Source organism: Hemibagrus wyckioides, linkage group LG07 (genome assembly GCF_019097595.1).
Source record: "Hemibagrus wyckioides isolate EC202008001 linkage group LG07, SWU_Hwy_1.0, whole genome shotgun sequence".
In the NCBI taxonomy this organism is placed as follows: Eukaryota; Metazoa; Chordata; class Actinopteri; order Siluriformes; family Bagridae; genus Hemibagrus; species Hemibagrus wyckioides.
The window spans coordinates 17065840-17086031 of record NC_080716.1 but is presented as its reverse complement, the minus strand read 5'-3'; the positions used below and the strand labels follow the sequence as shown (position 1 = coordinate 17086031).

Here is a 20192-nt window from a genome sequence, read left to right as displayed (position 1 = left end):
TTTTGAAATGCATTTTTCTGGATTTTTTTGTTATTGTTCTGTCTCTCACAGTTCAAATAAACCTACCACTGAAATTATAGACTGATCATTTCTTTGTTAGTGGGCAAAGTTACAAAATCAGCAGGGGTTCAAATAATTTTTTCCCTAACTGTACGTTGCCTTTCCTTGTTTTTTTTAAACATCATCGGTCTAGACAATTGACTTGGTTGTCATGGACACAGCTGACCCCATGGAGACGATGTTCTTCCACGCAACATCCTTAGATGTCTGTAGCAAAGAGGAATATCTGCAGGAGGGGTATAACCTTAAGGGTTGAGAGGTCAGCAAGGACAGCCTGTGACAAAAAAAAAAAGAGGACACGATAAATAACCAAAGGAGACATTAAACACTCATTTCAATGTAAGATTTATGAACAAAACATTGAGACATGTCACACTAGGGTCAGGGAGACTTGTAAGGCATGGAAGAAGAAGAACAACAGCCATTTTATTCTTTCTAATGTGAAACAAAATGCATGTCAATGTGTTAGAAATGAGTAGTTATGAGTTTTAGTTATTTAATATTGACTTGTTAATAAAGCTATGGGTGTGACACACACCTCAAGAACTTTATGTCTAGTAGATAGATAGATAGATAGATAGATAGATAGATAGATAGATAGATAGATAGATAGATAACTACTTTATTGATCCCATGAGAGAAATTCTTGTTACTTCTGTAAATACTGTCAAATTAAAAAAAAGTGACTGGTTTATATTAATGCAGTTCAATCGTTTCCATAGTAACGACTCATAATAAAAGTATTTCAGAAAAATCTCATTGTACAACAATAGTCTGCAGTGTCAGAGTATTGTACTCTGACAGAGTATTGTACTGTTCATTAGTAGACAAAAACTGGCAATTAATTGGGACATAATGGAAATAATTAGAAATGATAATGAAAATAATGAATTTCCTGGAATCCTCCTGGTAATCATGTTACACCAGCGAGTTCTTGATTGTTTTCCTAAAACAGTACACCTCCTTGTGTTGTATTCCTTACTGAGTCACGTCAAAACCATGGCATTTTGTATAGCCACCCAAAGAGGGCAAAAATGAGAAAGCACTAGAACTATTGCCAGGCTCTTCAGACTCTGATGCTGAACAAGTGCAGGAGGTGTTGAAGTGGAATCAACTAATTTACCTGCTATAAAGCCTTAAAGACTTGAGAAGAGCTTGAGAATGGGTTGTGCGTTTTACATTAGCATTCTCAAGCTCTGGCCTTTTAGGCTTGGTGGCGAGTAAATTTAGAGGCTCCTATCATGTTTGCAGGCTTCTAAAGTTTCAGACCACAGGCCCTAGGTGCTAAAAATATTGTATGTTATGATACGTTCTTTAGCAGGGCCAGGTGCTACGTGAGCAAGCAGATAGAGCGCAGCAGCATCTTCCTTTCCTCGCCTCAAGGCCGTGCGTCAGTGTGTTATGGCCAGGGACCTCCGCCAACGGCTCAGATGAAGTTTTACTACAGCTGTCAATCCAACTGTCGCCTGAGACAGCAACAAATGATGCTGCTCTTAAAATGTTAGCTATTCATGTGACTGTCCACAATATTAATGTGTTACTAATTAAAACACAATGTAGGAATCTGTTTAATAGTTAGGAGAAAAAAAAGGAAAACACACAAAACATACACACATTCTACATCAGCAGCAAAATAAGTGTAATCCTTATAAAATCACACGCCTCAGGAAGTAATGTGTTACAGAAGCTTTACTGTAAAGAGAAAACGTATATGTTTTAGCAACATGTAATGCATTTGGTTTTGGACATTTAGGGGCCAGGAGGGAGGGAGCGTGGTCTGAATTTAAAAATGTCCAGGCCAGCGATTCTAAGACGTGCCTTAGGGAGACTGGGTTACTGGTGCTGGCTGTAAGTCAACACGCTATTTCAGTACCTTTCTGTGCCTTCTCTTATGCACACACTCTCACCTCAGCCGAGGCCAGTGACGTCACCTCCATCAGATTTTCAGCCCGGAACGTGAAGACAGCAGCCGCCAGAACTAGAGGGGAAATCAGAAGGACAGCCAATCAAATGTTAGAGTCAAAATGACAGGCGTTGTTTCTGTTTAAAAAGCGCAGCAGATTGATTTAAATCTAATGAAAATTATATAACAAATATTATTCAGTAAAGAAAAGAAGTGTTTAATGTGTTCAACTTCAAAACGGACTCACCTGCTACTATTTCTAAGCATTCGTAGCCAAGGATACGGTCCCACAGCAACAAGAGTTGGTCAGTGGACAGGTATCCCGAGAAAGCCCGAACCATCCACTTAAAGGCGATACGCAATCTGGAGGTGGAAAACTTCATTTATCACCAGTATGAAATCTTAAATATTTTAAAAAATATATCAAAAGTAATCCTAGGCAGCTTGATGGTAAAAGTGTTTGCCTTAATGTCCAAAGACTTTGAGTTAGTCTTGTTTAGTCCCAGGCCTGGACTATTCTGTATGAAATGCTGTATGATAGGAAACAATTGATCATTGCCTCTGGAACAAAAACAAGGTATAAATTTGGTATAAATTCCAAAAACATTATTTAAGAAGTACCAATTTGTTCTGTATGAGAAAGAGAAACTTGTATGTGAGAATCATAAACACTAGATGGCGCCATTTGAACAGTGAATCCAGGAAAGTGAGTCCAGTTTCTTCTGTTATAGATTGTGTCTGACTAATATGGCGAAATATTAAATAGCAATCTTAGCATTTCATATAATATTAAACAAACACATACAAACACAAGAACCTAGGCAGCACTATAAGTCATAAACGTTTCTACTAATGGTCTCTAATGCGAATGTAAACGACTCTAAATGCACTAGCCCAGGATTACTCATGAGAGTCTGACTTATCTTAATGCATATAAATGTGCATCATATATTTAATGTCTGACATAATACTACACATCATATAAGGAGGATATACTAAGCTTCAGACTTACGGTTGGGCTCCTATGTCCTGCAAATGATAGAAGAGCTGGGGAAGATGGGTTTGGAGTAACCGCTCAAACTGCAGACAAAGAGAAACTATACCCTGTAGCAACACACACACACACACACACTTACTTTCCAGACCTTGAAAACCATACCTACCCGCCACATAGTAAGATATTCTGTAACATGCTTACTGAGGGAGAGGAGGATATGGAGTGCAGTCTGAAGAAGTAGCGCACATACATCTCTCTGAATACGCTGTAGAGTTTAGATGGCTCGTTGTACAAAAAACACAGGGGAGCCACTGCAGGACACACACACAAAGAATATTGCTTACTTTTACCTGTAATGAATAAAATAATACAAGAGCTTAAGTTAATGTTCACTTCAAACATCTCTGTGGCAGGAAACAGCAGTTGATGAGAGAGATCAGAGAAGATTGAGAGTGATCTGAGCTGACAGAAAGGGTACGACGACTCAAATAAGCACTCTTTACAACCAGGGTGAGCAGAAAAGCATCTCAGTATATCGAACCTTGCTGCAAATGGACTAGAATAGCAGAAGACCACATCAGGATTCACTTCTGTCTGTACCTTCCGGGTAAAACCTGGTCTTTTTGTAATCTTTGTAAACTGTCCAGTTTCGGTGAGCACACGATGGCTCTGTTGCATACTGGCACAAACAAGCAATGGTACTGGTGTTCCTATTAAAGAGTAATGCACAGAATTAAATGTCCTCACACTCACCATACATTGAGAAGCCATGGAAAGGAATAACACCTAAAAGACAAAAAGAAAACATGTGATATAGAGAGAGTTGTGATTAAAACAGCACTAAGCAGCATCATGTCTATAAGAGAGCCTTGTTGCATGAGAAACAGATATATAAAGGAGGATATAGGTTACTTAAAAGTACCATTTGGAGGATACACCACAGCAAACTCCTCTGCACCAGACTTGCCTGAGGAACACATTTTATTGATTATATAAGGATAAACAGTACAAAATAACGACAAAACATCGATTAAAGCATGGTGATGTTGAATTCTCGTTTCTGATTGGTCAGAAGGTGGTGACGATTACATTTCTAGGGGAGCTCGAGTGAGACACTAGTGCTTTTTGCAAATCACAGGTTTCAATTAATGCACTTATAATATCTATAGTGAGAGCTAATTTACAGGAACTTGGACAGCATATGATCTACATAATTAAAGTCTCTGTATGTGACTGTTATCCATCATGGGAAAGTCATCAGCACAGAGGACTTTACACATCACGGCTGAGCAAAAGCAAAGGGGTGGCTGTTTGTACCTCCTACAATGAAAGTGATAACAGGAAGAAACGTGGATTTCTTGGATGTTGCACAACATTAAATACTAAGGTGAAATGGTTGAAATGCGTGATCTGTCATTTATTAGTAAATTAAAAAATTGTAACTGTGGTGTAAATAGAATAAACGACACTTATATATGTTGTTATAATCAAAATATTAGTCAAATAATAGCTTTTGGGTGATATCAGTAAACTCCATGCCATATTGTGCCACATCTCACCTCATGTTTAACGCCTTACTTAACACATTGTTTGTTGTAATACGCCAACACAATAATCTAACATCATAATGTAACTAGGTAACACACAACTATACACACTCTAAATGCACATTCAAACACACTTATAAGGACTTTACCCTGGATGTAGGATTTGGGAGGAGTGGCACTATTGTAGCTAAAATGCTCCAGAACTGCAGTGTCTCGAGAAAAACACAGGAGAACCTTGTAAAGAACACACAAATTGTCATGAATTACTATCATTATGGGTACATTGTGTCCTCATAACCCTGCCCAGATACACACATACACACGCGCACACACACAGCAAAGTCTTCAGAATTCTATTTTAAATGATTTCTTTTAAAACGATGGCAAATTGCTCAGGTGCAATTTGTAGAGTGGTGTACTTAAGATCACACGCACGGCCTCCAGTTGCAGATGTCATTTATCATGTCCTAAGAATTCTAATAATAGGAAGAAAAGGAAATTACATTTTCCCCCATTTGGTGCATTGCCGTTCTTTTACTATGCTTTAACCTAACGTTATTGAAAAAGTTTGTAAAAAAAAAACAAAACAAAAAAACGTGCATTTCTTCTTTCAGTCCCTTCTGCAGCTATACTGTTGAAACCCTGGCAGTGACCAGTAATGCTATTACACAACATAGCTTTATCTACTCGGAAAAAAATTCGGAGAAAAACCAATATTTATGCTCAGCCTGCTGCTGTTAATCATTTCACACCTGTGGCCTGGGACAGAGAACTTGCTCTTGTAACATGTCACTATTTTTGTTCGGTGCGACACTTTCACTACACATTAGCACATTAAACTACCAGATTGCGTTGGTTCTGTAACTGTAAATGGAATCAGGATGTTAACTACAACTGCCTTCAGTGCTGAGAGAAGTAATTACAAAAAGCTGAATTTGGGTCAGATATATTTAATCCATCATAAAAAAAAATGAACTGTAAGTGAAACAATTCATGAAAAATCCTAATGTTTGAGTCTTTCTCTATGACTGAAGGGATTCTGGGATATTTTTAGGCTACATCTACTTTCTGGCATCAGGGCTTGAATGGATGAGGTTTCGTTTATTATGCTGTGTGTGAAAAGAAATACACATTTCTGATAACGCAATAATATCTCGCAGAAGAAAGGAGGTATGAAAAGTGAAACTAGAGTGTAATTTTTATAAACTGTTATTAAAACAATGTAGAATTATCACACACAATGATATATAAAGTCAAACACATCATTCAGAAGTAGTCTAAAAGTAATGTGATCATCACACTATTTAGGTATTTCCCCCATATAATCTGAGTGTGTATAACGTGTGAGTGTTTGGTAGGGAGGGTAAAGGAATATCTGACAGGTTTGACCTTGTCGGGACATTTGGCTGGTCTCCAACCAGCTATTTTTTCCTCCAGCAACTATATGTTGTATTTAAAAAAGTCAAAGAAGAAAAGGTTTACTGAGGATAAAGTTAGGTGTAGGAATAGCTTTACATATGGGCATTAATAATTCCTTGTCACTAGAAGTCCTTACAAAGACAATCATGCGTCTCTCAAGCAAAAAACAAAAAAGGTGTCCAAAAACATGATAGGAAAAGACATGTGTTGTTAGCACTCACTCACCTGATATAGAAAGTCTTCAAATACAAAGTAATAGTCATCATTACTTGCAGTCAGCTTCACATCCTGAGTTATAAAAAAGGAAGCACAATTGCATTCTATATTTATGCAATTATCCAACTAATTATCAGTTATGATATGATAAATGCCTAAAAAATCTAATCGAAATCTGATCAGACTACCAGCCACTGAGAAGCATGCTAAAAATTAAGAAAGTGTTAATTCTAATGAAGTGATTTCTCTAATAGTTTAATCATATTTACATTTTCTGGCAGACGCTCTTATCCAGAGCGACATACAAAAGTGCTTTAAGTCTCTATCAGTGAATACATTAACACTGGTTCAATAGGTTACAGACTTAGGATACCATTAGCTTAAAATTGGGTGGGTTTTTTCTATATTTCCTATGTCCATATCTAATCTAAAGAAACCATTTCAAGAAAACATGACCTTGGAACAACACATGGCTCCAGACTTTGGTTAAACTCTAAACCTAATGAAGAACATGTAAAAAGCCTATTTCAAGCAAAGATAGAAAATGTACAATTCAACTAAAACGTTGTATAAATCAAAGAGCCACAAAATCTATTTTTATTCAATAAACTGCACCTTTTAAACCTTCTTAAACGTGTAGGAGTGCCTGCGTGTGTACCTTGTAGATTAGATTATCCACCAGCAGGTCATGGTGTATGACTGCAGCCTTCAGTTGCTCATAATGCATGATGTCCTAGCATAAAGAAAGAAACAGCAGGTAATTGAATCAAACCTGAATGATGGAATACCATAAAGTTAAACCTAAAGATGGTGCAGTTTGACTTTTTCTTTTAAAGAAAGAGTTGTGAGGCCAAAATCCAAAGTGGTTGAAAGCATTACCTACAATTACCTGACTCATATTACCACCTTTTAGAGTTACACTGTATTTTTGTCAAGAGCAATTAAAATCCAATAGAATAAACAACCTGAGCACATTGTAGAAGCAGCTATAGATCAGTTATCAACCATATATACATTAATAGAGGACTTAATTACAGATGTGGAACCCACTTTAGGTCTAACATTATTTTTCTAACAAGTCAGTCATTTATTTGCAGATAATAGCACACCAAAAAAAAAATTCTTGCAGTTGAGAAATTACAGGTAATCTATTATCTTGGCTAAAGCATAAAGACAAGCAGGGAGCAGGAACTAACAAAGAACATTTCCTGTTCTTTTTTGGCAGTCAATGAAGGATGAACAAAGATGTGGAAAACTGTCAGTACAAATCGCTCATATGCCGACCTACAAATTACAGCCTCCATGTGTCTGGTTTATGTCAGAACAGTACAACTGCAATTCACCCAAGAAAAAAAAATCTCAGCTTAAAAGTAGTTAATGGTTTTGGATGTTTTCTCAAATAAGGGTCTTGTCACCTGATATGAAACAGTGTAAGAGAAAACCAGCCAGAACATGTCATACGAGGGTAAATGTTCCTATAATTAACAGGAAATGTGTCGGATAACTGCAGACTAGATGGGTCTGGCTTTAGACTGTGTGAATGTGTTTTTTTTCTGGAGCTTACAGTTTGATGTACATTTAAAAGTAAATCGAGCCTACTCTGTTTATGGATCCTTAAAACATTGAGTAATTATTACTGAAGTCATTGCTTCTAGTTTTGAGAGACAGGTCTAGACATTAACAGTTAATTTAAAAAAAAAAAAAAAAAAAAAATCTATACATTTGTGGGTTGCATAAGCATTCACCCCCTTGGGTTAATACATGATAGAACCACTTATGCCTGCCACTATAGCTGCATGCCTTTTATCTCTCTATAAGCTTTGTATCTGGATCTTTATTTGTTCCTCATACTTCATGGCAAATCAACCAAGCCTAAGACCACAGCTAAACTACTGAGTCTGAGATCAAAGTCTGAGGTCAGACTGAAGTACTGTTAGAAAGTAAACCTCCACCCCATACTCAAGTCTCTTGCTGACCGGAAAAAAAAGTTTTCTTCTAGATTTACCCAGCATTTGGCTGCATCAAATTCTCGCCCTCAAACCTGAGCAGTTTCTCAGCCCATGCTGATAAAAAGCATCCACGTAAACTGATGCTTCTACCACCGTGCTTCACTGTGAGGATGGTGTTCTCAAGGACATGAGCAGTGTTGGGTTTCCTGGGACATAGCATTAACTGAGTATTGGGCTGATACCAGCAAAAAACGGTAGACTGGATATCAGAGAAAACGTGTTAGATACTGGATCCTTAAACTTGAAAAACTTCTTCTTAGGAGAGGAAATGTTTGCTCATAAAGAGACTCATCAGGTTTTTTCTTTTGTCAGGATTTGTTTTATAATTTATATATAATTTAACCTTGAAAGAATTGCAAATTGCTTCAGTTAAAAAATCTTAATGCTTAGTAGTACAGTATTTAAAGACAACCGATTGGGATAGCAGTATCTGCTGACACTCAGGGTTTCTGTATCAAAGTTCACTTCAGTTTTGGTCTCAGAACATCTTCCACATGTTTCCTAAATCAAAAGTTTTTCAACACATGGAATTTCTTTTTCTTTATTATAGTTTTGATCACTATAATTGACACGGACCAAACTAAACAACACAGAATAACAATTAAATGAAACACATCTTTGTGGAATTAACTGGTCATTATCAGGCCCTTATGGTACTCTAAATCAGTGCTTTATTAAAAGCAGGCACATCTGGTAAACCTAATAAACCTATAGATAAAAGAGTTAGTGTTAATATTAACAGAAAAACATAAAGAAGAATTTTTTGATTATATTATATTCCAGATGATAACATGAAAACATATAGAGTATTTAAAAGCTTTCTATATCTAAGACACTCTTTGTGGTTTTGTTCATTTGCTTAAATGATTAACCATAAGTTGAACCCTCTAGTAAGAAATATGCATTACCTCTGGCTCATTAGTGGCATTGAGGATCAGAGCCCATAACTGAGCTCGGAGGCCAGTGGGACATCCCTGTCTGCTGTACTGCTGAGCAGCTGCACTGTCCTGCTCACTCAACACTAACACACAGAAAAACACTCACTGTACACAGTGTGAAAAAGGTTCACGAGAGCTAGTGTGTTCATCTATACACTTCACTTTCACAGACTGTATGAACGACAGAAAGAACCAGCGTAACACGAGCCCCTTTCCCTCAACTGTACTGTTAACCTGTCTGCATGAGAGACCTGAAGGTATGTGTAGGGTTTTAGTTGTGCACTGAATGAAAGAGAAAGAGAGAGAGAGAGAGAGAGAGAGAGGATGTGTGTGATGTATGTTAAAAAAAAAAAGCAGGTCCATTTGTTCTCTTTTCTAAATACCAGGTAACCAGCTGGGTCATGTATGGTTAAAACTGGGCTGATGGACATTACAAAAACACTCTCAGCAAAATATTGACATCTAACTTCTATTAAACACACAGCCACTCAGGAACAGTACAAATAGACTTAAGTAATCCTTTTACTTTATGTTATTTATTTATTTATTTTTTTACCTTTCTTTCCAATACGAAGGTGTTCACTTTCAAACAAATCTGTGTGAAATAGAGAAAAAGAGTAGACAGTAAGCAGGGCATGTGATTGATTAGAAATACTGTAGGCACTATTGTCTAACTAGTGTTAGATAAGTGATTTTTCTCTCTCTCTCTCTTTTTCAAAAATTCTTTAAATTCTTAGACAACCTGTTCAATCAATAGAACATTTTTGAATATTGTTCATAGCCACCTAGCATTCCATGATGTGAGCTTTCCTTCTAATTTCACAGAAACCCAACATCAGTCCTTGGTTTTCCTACATAATTGCAAGTCAAATTATTCTTTCTATCCCATAGTAACTGCAGTCTAGTAGCCAAATAGAAAGGCACCAAGCCGTAATGACTGTGTAAAAGCTTTCTTCCCCCAAGCTATCAGGCTCCAGACATCAATACCCAAAATCCAGGAGGATACCATCCCCACCCTCCAAAAACACACACACACACAGACACTCTCACACAAACTCACTCACACTCAACTGAACATCATTCTACTCCATGAACAAAATACTGTATTTTTGCTGCTAACCAGTATGTTATATACATTTACAACATTTATTATAACATTGTAATAACTTTTTGCACTTTATCCCACCCTTGAACTGTGCATTGGTCAATCAATGCTATACTGTCCTTCGCTGTGCCAATTGTCCTGTTTTAGTAATTATTGTGCTGTCCTGTGCTGTTTGCACACATTTGCACAGCGCTTTATGTAGTCTAGTGTAGCGTATTATTTTTCATTCCTGATTTAGTGAACGGATAGAACTATAGAGAAATGCATTTATTAACGTTATTCAAGTCATTTTTTTAATTGTGAAGAAATTAGCAAAATAATGCATGCTGCATTTCCAACAAAGAGTCAGTGTTTGTTTTTTGTGCTGTGATCTCAAGGATCCGTGTTAAATGACTACACTGTAAGAGACAAAGAATTAGATGGCTTCAGGTCAGAAGCTAGTAGATCACAGGCCTTTCACAGACGGATGGGAGGAATACTGGAATACCTGGAGGGACGTGTGCGTGATCGTCTATTCCAAGTTGGCCGCGATTCAGGCTCAATTCTGGATAAGCCTCTCTCTGGAAAACAGATGCAGTGCATCAGCTTGCTACTTTGTACATGTGTGACATCAACTCTAGCAAATGTGGAACAGTGCAATGAAAGAAGATTTACTCTGATCACAGTGTGTAAATGTGTTAAGAACAAAGGAGGAGATAAAAACCTCACCATCTGTGGGATATCACGGATGTTGAGGGAGATCTGAATAAGTCCCCAGTGGCTCCTGGCTGTGAGACCCTCACTACAGTCATGATTGGGGTTCTTCAGACTAATCAACACCTTCCAAAGAAGCCACATGTTCATATCTTATCCATTACATCACTTAATGCAATGACATTTGTGTGTGATAATATAATCTTTATTTTAAGCTGTTTACAGATAGATCCTTTAAAGCCTTCCTTAATTCCTAACTCCACATTATAACATTATGCTCTGACCCTAGAAACAGTGTGTATGTAGATGTAGCACATTTATCACTGGTAATCATTAAGTGTATGCTCAAAGAAAACATCCTGTCATCAGGAAGCATGTGTCTGTAGCTGTCAATCACAGACAGCATCTCTCACACCCTTCCAGAGTTATTTAGAGAAACATTTCCCTCTGGAATCTAATCAGCTGTTTCAAACCCAAGCTCCTCAATCTCTTAAACATGAACGGATGTTCTCAATCAAGACAATCTCACCTCTAGGAAATCTTTGGGTGCATATACAGGCCTGAACTTGCTGAGATCTGCAAATGGAAAAAACCTGTAATGTTTAGACAGGAATAACTTGGCAAGAATAGGTTGTTTAAGCAATATATTTTGCAATGTATGCTACTTTAATAAGATAAGTATTAAATAACTGATACAGTAATGTTAAACCTAACTCGGTTAAAGAATTCTCCAGTGGCCATGTTCTACATTTTATATTCAAGACCAGATGAGAGAGCGAGAGTGAGAGAGAGAGAGAGAGACAGGCAGTAGTTTTGGGAGGTGAGCTCTGCTTATCGGGACTCATTCCAACAGTCTGGACATGCTCCGGTTTCACAAGCTAAGCTGTTTATGCCCGTGTCCAGCAGACAGCTGCAAATGTTATCATACATGCAGCGGAGTGATAACACTGTTATGGAACTGTTATATTCCACAAGACAACTGTAAACAAGCAAAGGGCAAAAAATAAACACAGGGGGATAGAGCCAAACACGCATAGGGAGGTAGCAATGCTAATGTGTGAAAGGATTGTGAGGGTGTCTGGAGGTGCAGAGAATGACCATCCTCATGCTACTGCTGTACAATCAGCACAGTGCCAGAGCAAAGAGCATACACTGCTGCTGGTGGAAAGATGTTTAGTACATCTTAGTACGTGCTACCCCTACCTCAGTAAAATGTCTAAAATATGATGGAGCAAGCAAAGACTTCTTTGCCTATTTAAAAGACATGAACTCTGTGTGTGATCTAATTTGAAAAACCATCTTGAGGGAAGTTTACAGGAACATGGAGACAGTGTTGGCTTAAGTGGTTAAGGCTCTGGGTTGTTGATTGGAGGATCGAGGTTCAAGCTCCAGCACCACCAAGCTTCACTGCTGGACAAATGAGCAAGGCCCTTAACCCTCCCAGCTCCAGGGGTGTTGCATCATAGCTCTGACCCTAACTTTTTCAGTTTGGATATGCAAAGAAAAGAATTCCACTGTGCTGTAATGTATGTGTGGCGATAATAAAGTCAAGGCAGTTTAGCTAATTTACAAACATTAACTGACTACTATATATTTAACTAAGTATTTTTCTTTGCTATTACCAGGTTAGACTAGAATGGATTCTAGTAGCTAATGTAACTGGACAGGTAGCAATTCAAAGTCTGGCAAATGGCAAATATTGGATATTTACAGGATATTTTACTTCTGAGTAAACCTAGACAGACAAAACAGCATAGTAGCTTACAGCAGATTTATATCAATAATAAAAGTTAGTTTTCACATGCAAACATGACATTTATTAACTTCATCAGTTAAAAAATATTTCCTCTTTCCCTTTGTAATGCTTAAAAACATTCGAAAAGCAAGATTTTCACTTGTTTATATTTTTTCTCTCTGTATTGAAGTGTGATTTCTCAGTACTGCGTCCACCCCTGACCACATCTGCAAAAACGGGTGGCATGAATTTAGGGAAAATGTGTGCTTTATTTCCAAACCCTTCCAGCATGTGCTGCTCATTTATTTACAATATCATCAATTAGCATCTGCAAAATAAAAGTGCAAATAGCAAACAGTACTGCAATTTAGGCTAAATAAGAAGATGAGATTGAGACACATGGAAGATAAAGACTACTGGGTGGATGTGTGCAGGCTTTGTGTCTAAAATTGTACTTGTGCATTATTTATTGAGGTGTTACCCGTCTGAAATTCCACTCTGTTACAAACCAGAGAAACTCCCTCCACTTTCCATCACCAAAAAAGATAAAACTCAAATCTCATACCACCATGTACAATGGCAGAATACACAACCTAACACTGTTAGAATTAAAAAATGATGTGAAAACTCTGCACTTTTGCATGACAGGGGTTAGGTGGAAATCTCAAGAAAATTTGACCACTGGTTTCCTTTGAACTTCATTATGTGCCTTTTATAGATCTTTTATAGACTTTGGAACCCTGTAGCGACACACGAGAGACAGAAGTCGAGATTCAAGTCATTTAGTGACTGTGTCTTTGGTGTCCATATGTTTTGTCGCACGTGTTTTGAGTTTGGCGATTCTCCGGAATGCAATAGCAATTAAAAAAAAACATGAGCGGCATAAATAAAGCTGTCCCATGTTTAAAGGAGGGCTTTAAGATCGTCTAAGCATTGCACTGATGTACTATTATAAAGGCAATTTATAAAATCAGATCATGTATGTGTCACCTGGTTCATCTGTGCCCATCTCGTTCCATTTGTTTGTTAAATGTCTCTGTTCTGCAACAGGGCGCTGTGGAATAAATGTCAGATTTAATAAACAGCCCAGAGAAGAATTCCGTTAATAGAGTTAATGCTTTGGTTTTTCTAGCTGTGGTTCTACAGTCTTCTTCTATTATTTATTTATTTAGGTTTTATTAGAAACACTTACAGGTTCTATGAAGAAGCATATAATGATTGTATTAGCATTTATGGATTATATAAAGAGATATATTTTTAGTTCTATCAGTTAAAACTTTCTTTCTAGCTTTGGTTTTAGGACAGGTTTGAAATTTGGGTTTGATGAAAAGTCAAAGCTTCTATTTATGAGAAGTTAAACATACAGTTCTATGACAAGTTAGAACTCCGGTTTAGTGAAAAATTTGAACTTTGGTTTAAATCACATAAGAAAGTAAATATACAGGTCCATGCAAAGTTTTGGGTCTAGGAGAAGTAAAATATAACTCTATGAAAAGTTTTTGTCCTAAGACAAGAAGGTAACCCTGGAGTTAAGCTGTAGTTTGAGTATTTGACTAGCATGTGGTATGAGTATTTTTGTGTGACCCGTACCTTGCGGGCCAGTGGAACCCCCAACTCTGTACACATGCTGTTCAAACTCTTCAGGATCCTCTTCTCCCAGCATGCCTGGGAGACACCACACATACAGACACACACACACAGTGGTACATATATGCAATGAGAAAAGCATTGCCGGAATGTGTAGACTGAGGGAGAAAAATTGTACCTGTGCTTTGCGCATGTATTCCAGCGGCTCTTTCGTGTGCTCAGGGGAAGCTGCAGGGTGAGCAGGTGGAGGCAAACTACACACACACACACAAAATTACGAAACACCAAAAAGTCAGTCATCAACATGTGGAAAAAAAGGGGCACCACAGTGACATCACCAGGAACAGGACATCACTCCAAAAAATGATGAAAGGAAAAGATGAAAACTTATCAAAGAGGCTGCAAAGAGACCTATGGCAACATTAAAGGAGCTGCAAAAATATCTGGTAACTACTGGTCATTCCCTGAATGTGTCAATAATCTCTCATATTCATCATATGTCTGGGCTATGGGATAGGGTGACTAGACAGAGGCCTGCATAAAACACGTCCAAGTCTGCCTACATTTTGCCAAACTAAGATGGTAAGCCCAAGGCAGACCTTTTTAGGCATAATTCCAAAAAAATATGTGATGCAAATCAAGACGGCTTAATACTCCAAGAACACTGTGCCCACTGTGAAGCATGGTGGTGGCAGCATCATGCTAGAGAGCTGCTTCTTTCAACTGGGACTGGGACTCTAATAAAGGCCAAGGGAATTGTGGCCAGTTTCATGTAATGATTTATTTTGGCACAAAACCTGCAGGTCTTTGTTTGACAGCTGAAGAAATACTTCCAAATTTCCAACACAATAATGACCCAAAGCACAAATCCAAGTCAAGAAAGCAATGGCTTCAGAAGAAGATTATTTCTGGAATGGCTCAGTCAGAATCCAGATATTCATTTGCACTGTATTCATTTGGAATGACTTGGCCATGCAATCCAATGACCTGCTTTTCAAACATCCATAAAATAATCAAATCAAGTTGATTCTTGATGAGAAGGTTAGTGATTGTGATACAAAATACAATTCTAAAATGGACAATAGTGGAGACCTGTTAGAGACTGCCGACCTGACCCCCACTAGGCCCTAAGGAAACCACCATGAAGTTCCTCCAGAGACCAGAAGAACCACATTTAGACAGGACCTGTCCATTTTCTCTTGTTAACTATACTTGAAACCTGTTTGTTTATTTCCAGACGTGTGGAATGGAAAGATAAATAAATGAGTGATTTTGGAGGACTTGCAGATGGTCACCCTATCAGAATTATTTAGCCAAATTTACTACAACCTGTCAGGAAATAAACAACCCGGCTGCCAGATTCCCAGCTTATCATGCTTCACTGGAGTAAATAGTAGAGTCTAACATTGTAGAGTCACAAAAATTGCTCGCACATGTAAACTGGGAAAGATATACTAGACAACTAGAAGTACAGTTAACAAGAGAACACTGGTGTGTTTGCTTTTCAGACTGGCACACCATGCCAAGGGTAAGTATGAGCTATATGGAGTTATACATATCAGTAGGTAAGCCTTTAACTATATTCTCCCAAACTAGATTAGATTACTAGATATTAAAATAAATCTGTAACATAAAACTGTACAATTTTGATATTCAGCAGGAATAGCTGAACTATAAACTATCATGAGTCTGCTTCACATGGGCAGGAAACATGACACAGTTACTTTACCTCCATCCATCACAGTCAGTGACTGAACAGCAGCAGCACTGGACCATTTGCACTTCTCCTGTGAGCTCCATTACCACTGAAAACACTGGCTTCTGTATAAACATGTCATCTTAAAGCTGACATGGAAATAAATGACTCCAAGCAGAATATCACCACTTACTTCTTCTTTTACATCGCTGGTCATTTTAATAAGAGCTACCCTCATGCGACTTACATACTCTATGCAATAGCACAGAACATACGTAAATTTGCTTTTCATACTCACCACAATGCACATTTCCACCCACTGAAGATGAAACTTCATACCATTGTGCATATTAATGACAATATTTGCATCTGGTTTGTACTGGGCTGTCTGCTACAGCTGGCACCAGAGCCAACTGACTACTGCATGTACCATAATGATTTAGGGGTGGGGGTGGGGGAGGGTTGGGTTAGATTTTATTCTCCAGCCATGAAACATTATTATTAGGCTATTAAGCTAGTTGGATATGACGTCCCATTTTGGACTACATAACATAACCAGTACTCTATAACTACTTTATATATAGCCAAAAATATGTGGACACCTGAGCATCACGCCCATATGTGTTTGTTGAACATGCTACTCCAGATTTAGCCTCTCTTTACTGCTATAACAACCCAAATCTTCTCTCTTTTTTTAGATTCTGGAATGTGGCTATGGAAATTTGGGATTCAGTTACAAGAGTTCTAGTGAAGTCTGGACAGGACACTTGATTTTTTCCACACTGGCCTTAGCATGCTTTGTGCACAGGTGCACCGTCATGCTGGAACAGGTTTTGGCCCATTAGTTTCAGTAGAGATAAATCTTGTGTGCTTCTATCTACACCATTTAGGCATAACATTATGAGCAGTGAGAGGTGAAGTGAATAACACTGATTATCTCCTCATCATGGCACCTGTTAGTGGGTGGGATATATTAGGCAGCAAGTGAATATTTGTCCTCAGTGTTGATGTGTTAGGAGCAGGAAAAATGGACAAGCGTAAGGATTTGAGTGAGTTTGAGAAGTTTGCCAAATTGTGATGGCTAGACGACTGGATCAGAGCATCTGTTCTCTGTGTTCTCGGTCTGCAGTGGTCACTATCTATCAAAAGTGGTCCACAGTGGTGAACCGACGACAGGGTCATGGGCGGCCAAGGCTCATCGATGCACGTGGGGAGTGAAGGCTGACCTGTGTGATCCGATCCAACAGACAAGCTACTGAACTTAATGCCGGTTCTGATAGAAAGGTATTAGAATACATAGTGCACGACGGGTCAGGGCTGTTTTGGCAGCAAAAGGAGCCAAGGATCAACACAACATTAGGCAGGTGGTCATAATGTTATGCCTGATCGGTGTATGTGGTAACAGTATGGGGGGGGGCACATAGTTGTAATGATCATGTGTCCACAAATTTTTGCACATATTGTGCATTTTAGGTCATTTTAAGTTGGATGAAAAAACTCCTTTACCATGTGCTCAGATGAAAACACTTTCTCATCTCTCACTTTCTCATTCTTAATCACTCACTGACAGTTCAAGAGTATCAACAGTAATTCCAAGGTATGATGCAATTTTTCCGAGAAAACTGTCCTAGCTTCTAAAGATCATAAACACACTCCACACTTTGCTTAGATCAGTCATGGTTCTGGCTATTAATAACATTAACAAGTATAATAAGTGGTTCTTAGCTCCAGTTCCAGAAAGCCACTAGTATGTGCAAGTTTTCATTAAACAGTGCAAACATTTTTATGACTTTTTTTTACTTCTGATCCTGCTCTTGAAGAGCTTCACCTGCTGAATCAAAGAAGGAGAGAAAATGCAAGACTGCAGCTAGGAACCCCACTGCAGTCAAATGCAAAAGTTAGGAGAGCAGTGTTTCAGTTTGTTATTATTCCAGTTGTTTAAACACTGATATTAATTCAGAGTGCTTTGTTTTTAAGTAACTAACTTTAGCACCCTAGAAGACATCTGATCCAATACATGTTTTGAACTTGAAGCTGAGAATAAATGCATATTCTGTCCTTTTCTCTATTTTTTTAATCAAGTCTTTTTTAAACAATCCATATTGTCAGTCTGCTTAATTAGACCAGAGAGATAAACAAAGAGAAAACTCTAAACTCTGTAAAGTCTCCTATCCAAACTAATGCTAGTGAAATTTAATGCTACAGCATACAAGCTCTACTATACAACTGTGTGCTTTGGGAAGACCCACATATACACTATACAGACCTTGCTTTGTGCACTGGTGCGCAGTCAAAGGTGGAAGGGGCCATCCCCAAAGTTATGGAGAATGAAATTGTCCACAATGTCTTGGTATATTGAAGCATTAAGAGTTCCTTTCACTGGAACTAAGGGGACAAGCCCTGAATTCAATGATTTGGAGGAGTGTCCCAAAACTTTTGGCAATATAGTGTAGGTGTGATGATCAGGTGTCCATATAGAATCTCATTCAACTAATCAGATCATTAAAGGTCTTCAAGGATTAAAAAGTGCAGAACAAACAAAATACACACTCTAAGAAATATAAGGGGATGTGGTAGCTTAGTGGTTAAGGTGTTGGACTATTGATCAGAAGGTACTGATCAGGTCCATAAAGCTGCCACTGCTGGGCCCCTGAGCAAGGCCCTTAAACCTCAATTACTCAGTAGTATAAAATGAGATAAATCGTAAGTCACTCTGGATGGTCGTCTACCAAATGCCAGAAATGTAAAGGTATCAAACTGTACTTTCTTGTCACGGGGTGAAAGCATCAAGTGTACATCTTTAGTGCCTGTGCTCTAAAAAACTAATTCATGCATCTTCCCCAGGTACATTTCCCAGTCTTACTAATAAGGATAAAGAGAAATGAGGACAATATATTTGGAGATAAATTTCAACTTACATGTGCAACTCTCTGTACACTGCATTTTGTAACTTCCTCTCCCAACCTAAAACAAAGAGTTTTAAAATAAAATAAATTAGCTTCCTAAAGTAATTATTTAGGTAATGTAGAAAATAAAAAAATCTCAGCGCCTCTCCATCATGTTTGTAGTGTAGTCTCTGCAGCACCCGGATGATAAACCCGGCGCACCCTGGGTACCTGAGGCTCTAAGGAAATTCCGGACGTCTTCTTTTAAAGATTCTAGCTTGATCTCCGGCCTGTGTAAACATTCCTTCAATAAAAACAAGAGGGATATATAGTAGTGAATAGTTTTATCTACTGTACGACTGATGACAGATGAGAAAAAGAGTGATGTTAATATGAGCTGAACGGGATGTGCTAGGCTAGGCTACTCACTTTGGCTTGTTTTTCCAGCTGGGAGTGTAAATGAGTTCCTCTGAGCCGCTGGACAACTTGGGCGATGGTGACAGATATCTCTGTTCCTTCGTCCATTTTAATAAACACAAATTGTCAGAAAGCTCAGTGATTATTTTAGCGTCATTTAGTAGAGCAGCATCCAAGCATTAAGAACACCGTTTCTTAGCAACTGACGAGCGCACGCGAGGGAAACAAGGACCCCGAAACACGGTTCCTACCTCCAGCGTCTTTCATACACACGCTCGTAACCATGTGGTCAGAAAATACCACATTTAATTACCATAATAAAGAACTAGCCGTTCATTCTGATACATCATTTCTGTGACATAAGTTATACAAGAGATAATATTTGTCACTTTTATAAATATTATCAATATTACATTGTAGGCTTGTCAGCATTAGCCTAATTATTGTTCTCATACATGTAGAATAAACCCTATTCAGTACAGATTTATTTATGAATACATACAATAAATACATGGTAAATGTGTTATAATAATATTATAATATTTTTTTTGTAATGGCTGGAGATTTCTTTTTCTAAATAAATCTGCGATATTTATAGGCCTACTTGTGTTGAGTTATTAAGGTTTAAACCCCATTCGATTCAACTACTTAACAACTATTAAAACCTATAAATATAATGTCATAAATATATTCTGTTTGTATTCATAGGTTATAATTTCCACTTTTGGAACAGACGTGGCTTCACTTCACAGACTCCTCCACTTTCCACCTGCCATACTTGTTATATGCCATAATGCCTTTGCCACAAATTGTGTGGTTATAATTCAATTGAATTTGATTTGTATGGTGCTTTTAACAGTAGACGTTGCCATGAAGCACCTTTACATAAATCTGGAAGTAGATTTAGATTAAGACCCCTAATGAGCAAGCCGGAGGTGACAGTAACAAGGAAAAACCCCCTGAGACAACAGGAAGGAACCTTGAG

At 38.0% G+C, this 20192-nt stretch overlaps 1 protein-coding gene across 1 annotated transcript; it reads right to left on the bottom strand.

Annotated features, from left to right (window-relative positions):
- Positions 1 to 84: 84 nt before the first annotated feature.
- tbc1d19 (TBC1 domain family, member 19) lies at positions 85 to 19422 on the bottom strand. Its single transcript, XM_058395972.1, has 21 exons — positions 19220 to 19422; positions 19022 to 19094; positions 18824 to 18869; positions 14388 to 14463; positions 14213 to 14287; positions 13613 to 13676; positions 11417 to 11463; positions 10903 to 11013; positions 10682 to 10754; positions 9646 to 9684; positions 9060 to 9172; positions 6801 to 6875; positions 6152 to 6214; positions 4657 to 4741; positions 3883 to 3927; positions 3714 to 3746; positions 3162 to 3271; positions 2976 to 3067; positions 2211 to 2326; positions 1968 to 2038; positions 85 to 334 (listed from the first exon to the last, which is right to left on the bottom strand). Exons 1-21 carry the CDS (start codon positions 19313 to 19315, stop codon positions 260 to 262), a joined length of 1578 nt encoding a protein of 525 aa, XP_058251955.1. The 5' UTR covers positions 19316 to 19422; the 3' UTR covers positions 85 to 259.
- Positions 19423 to 20192: the final 770 nt, after the last annotated feature.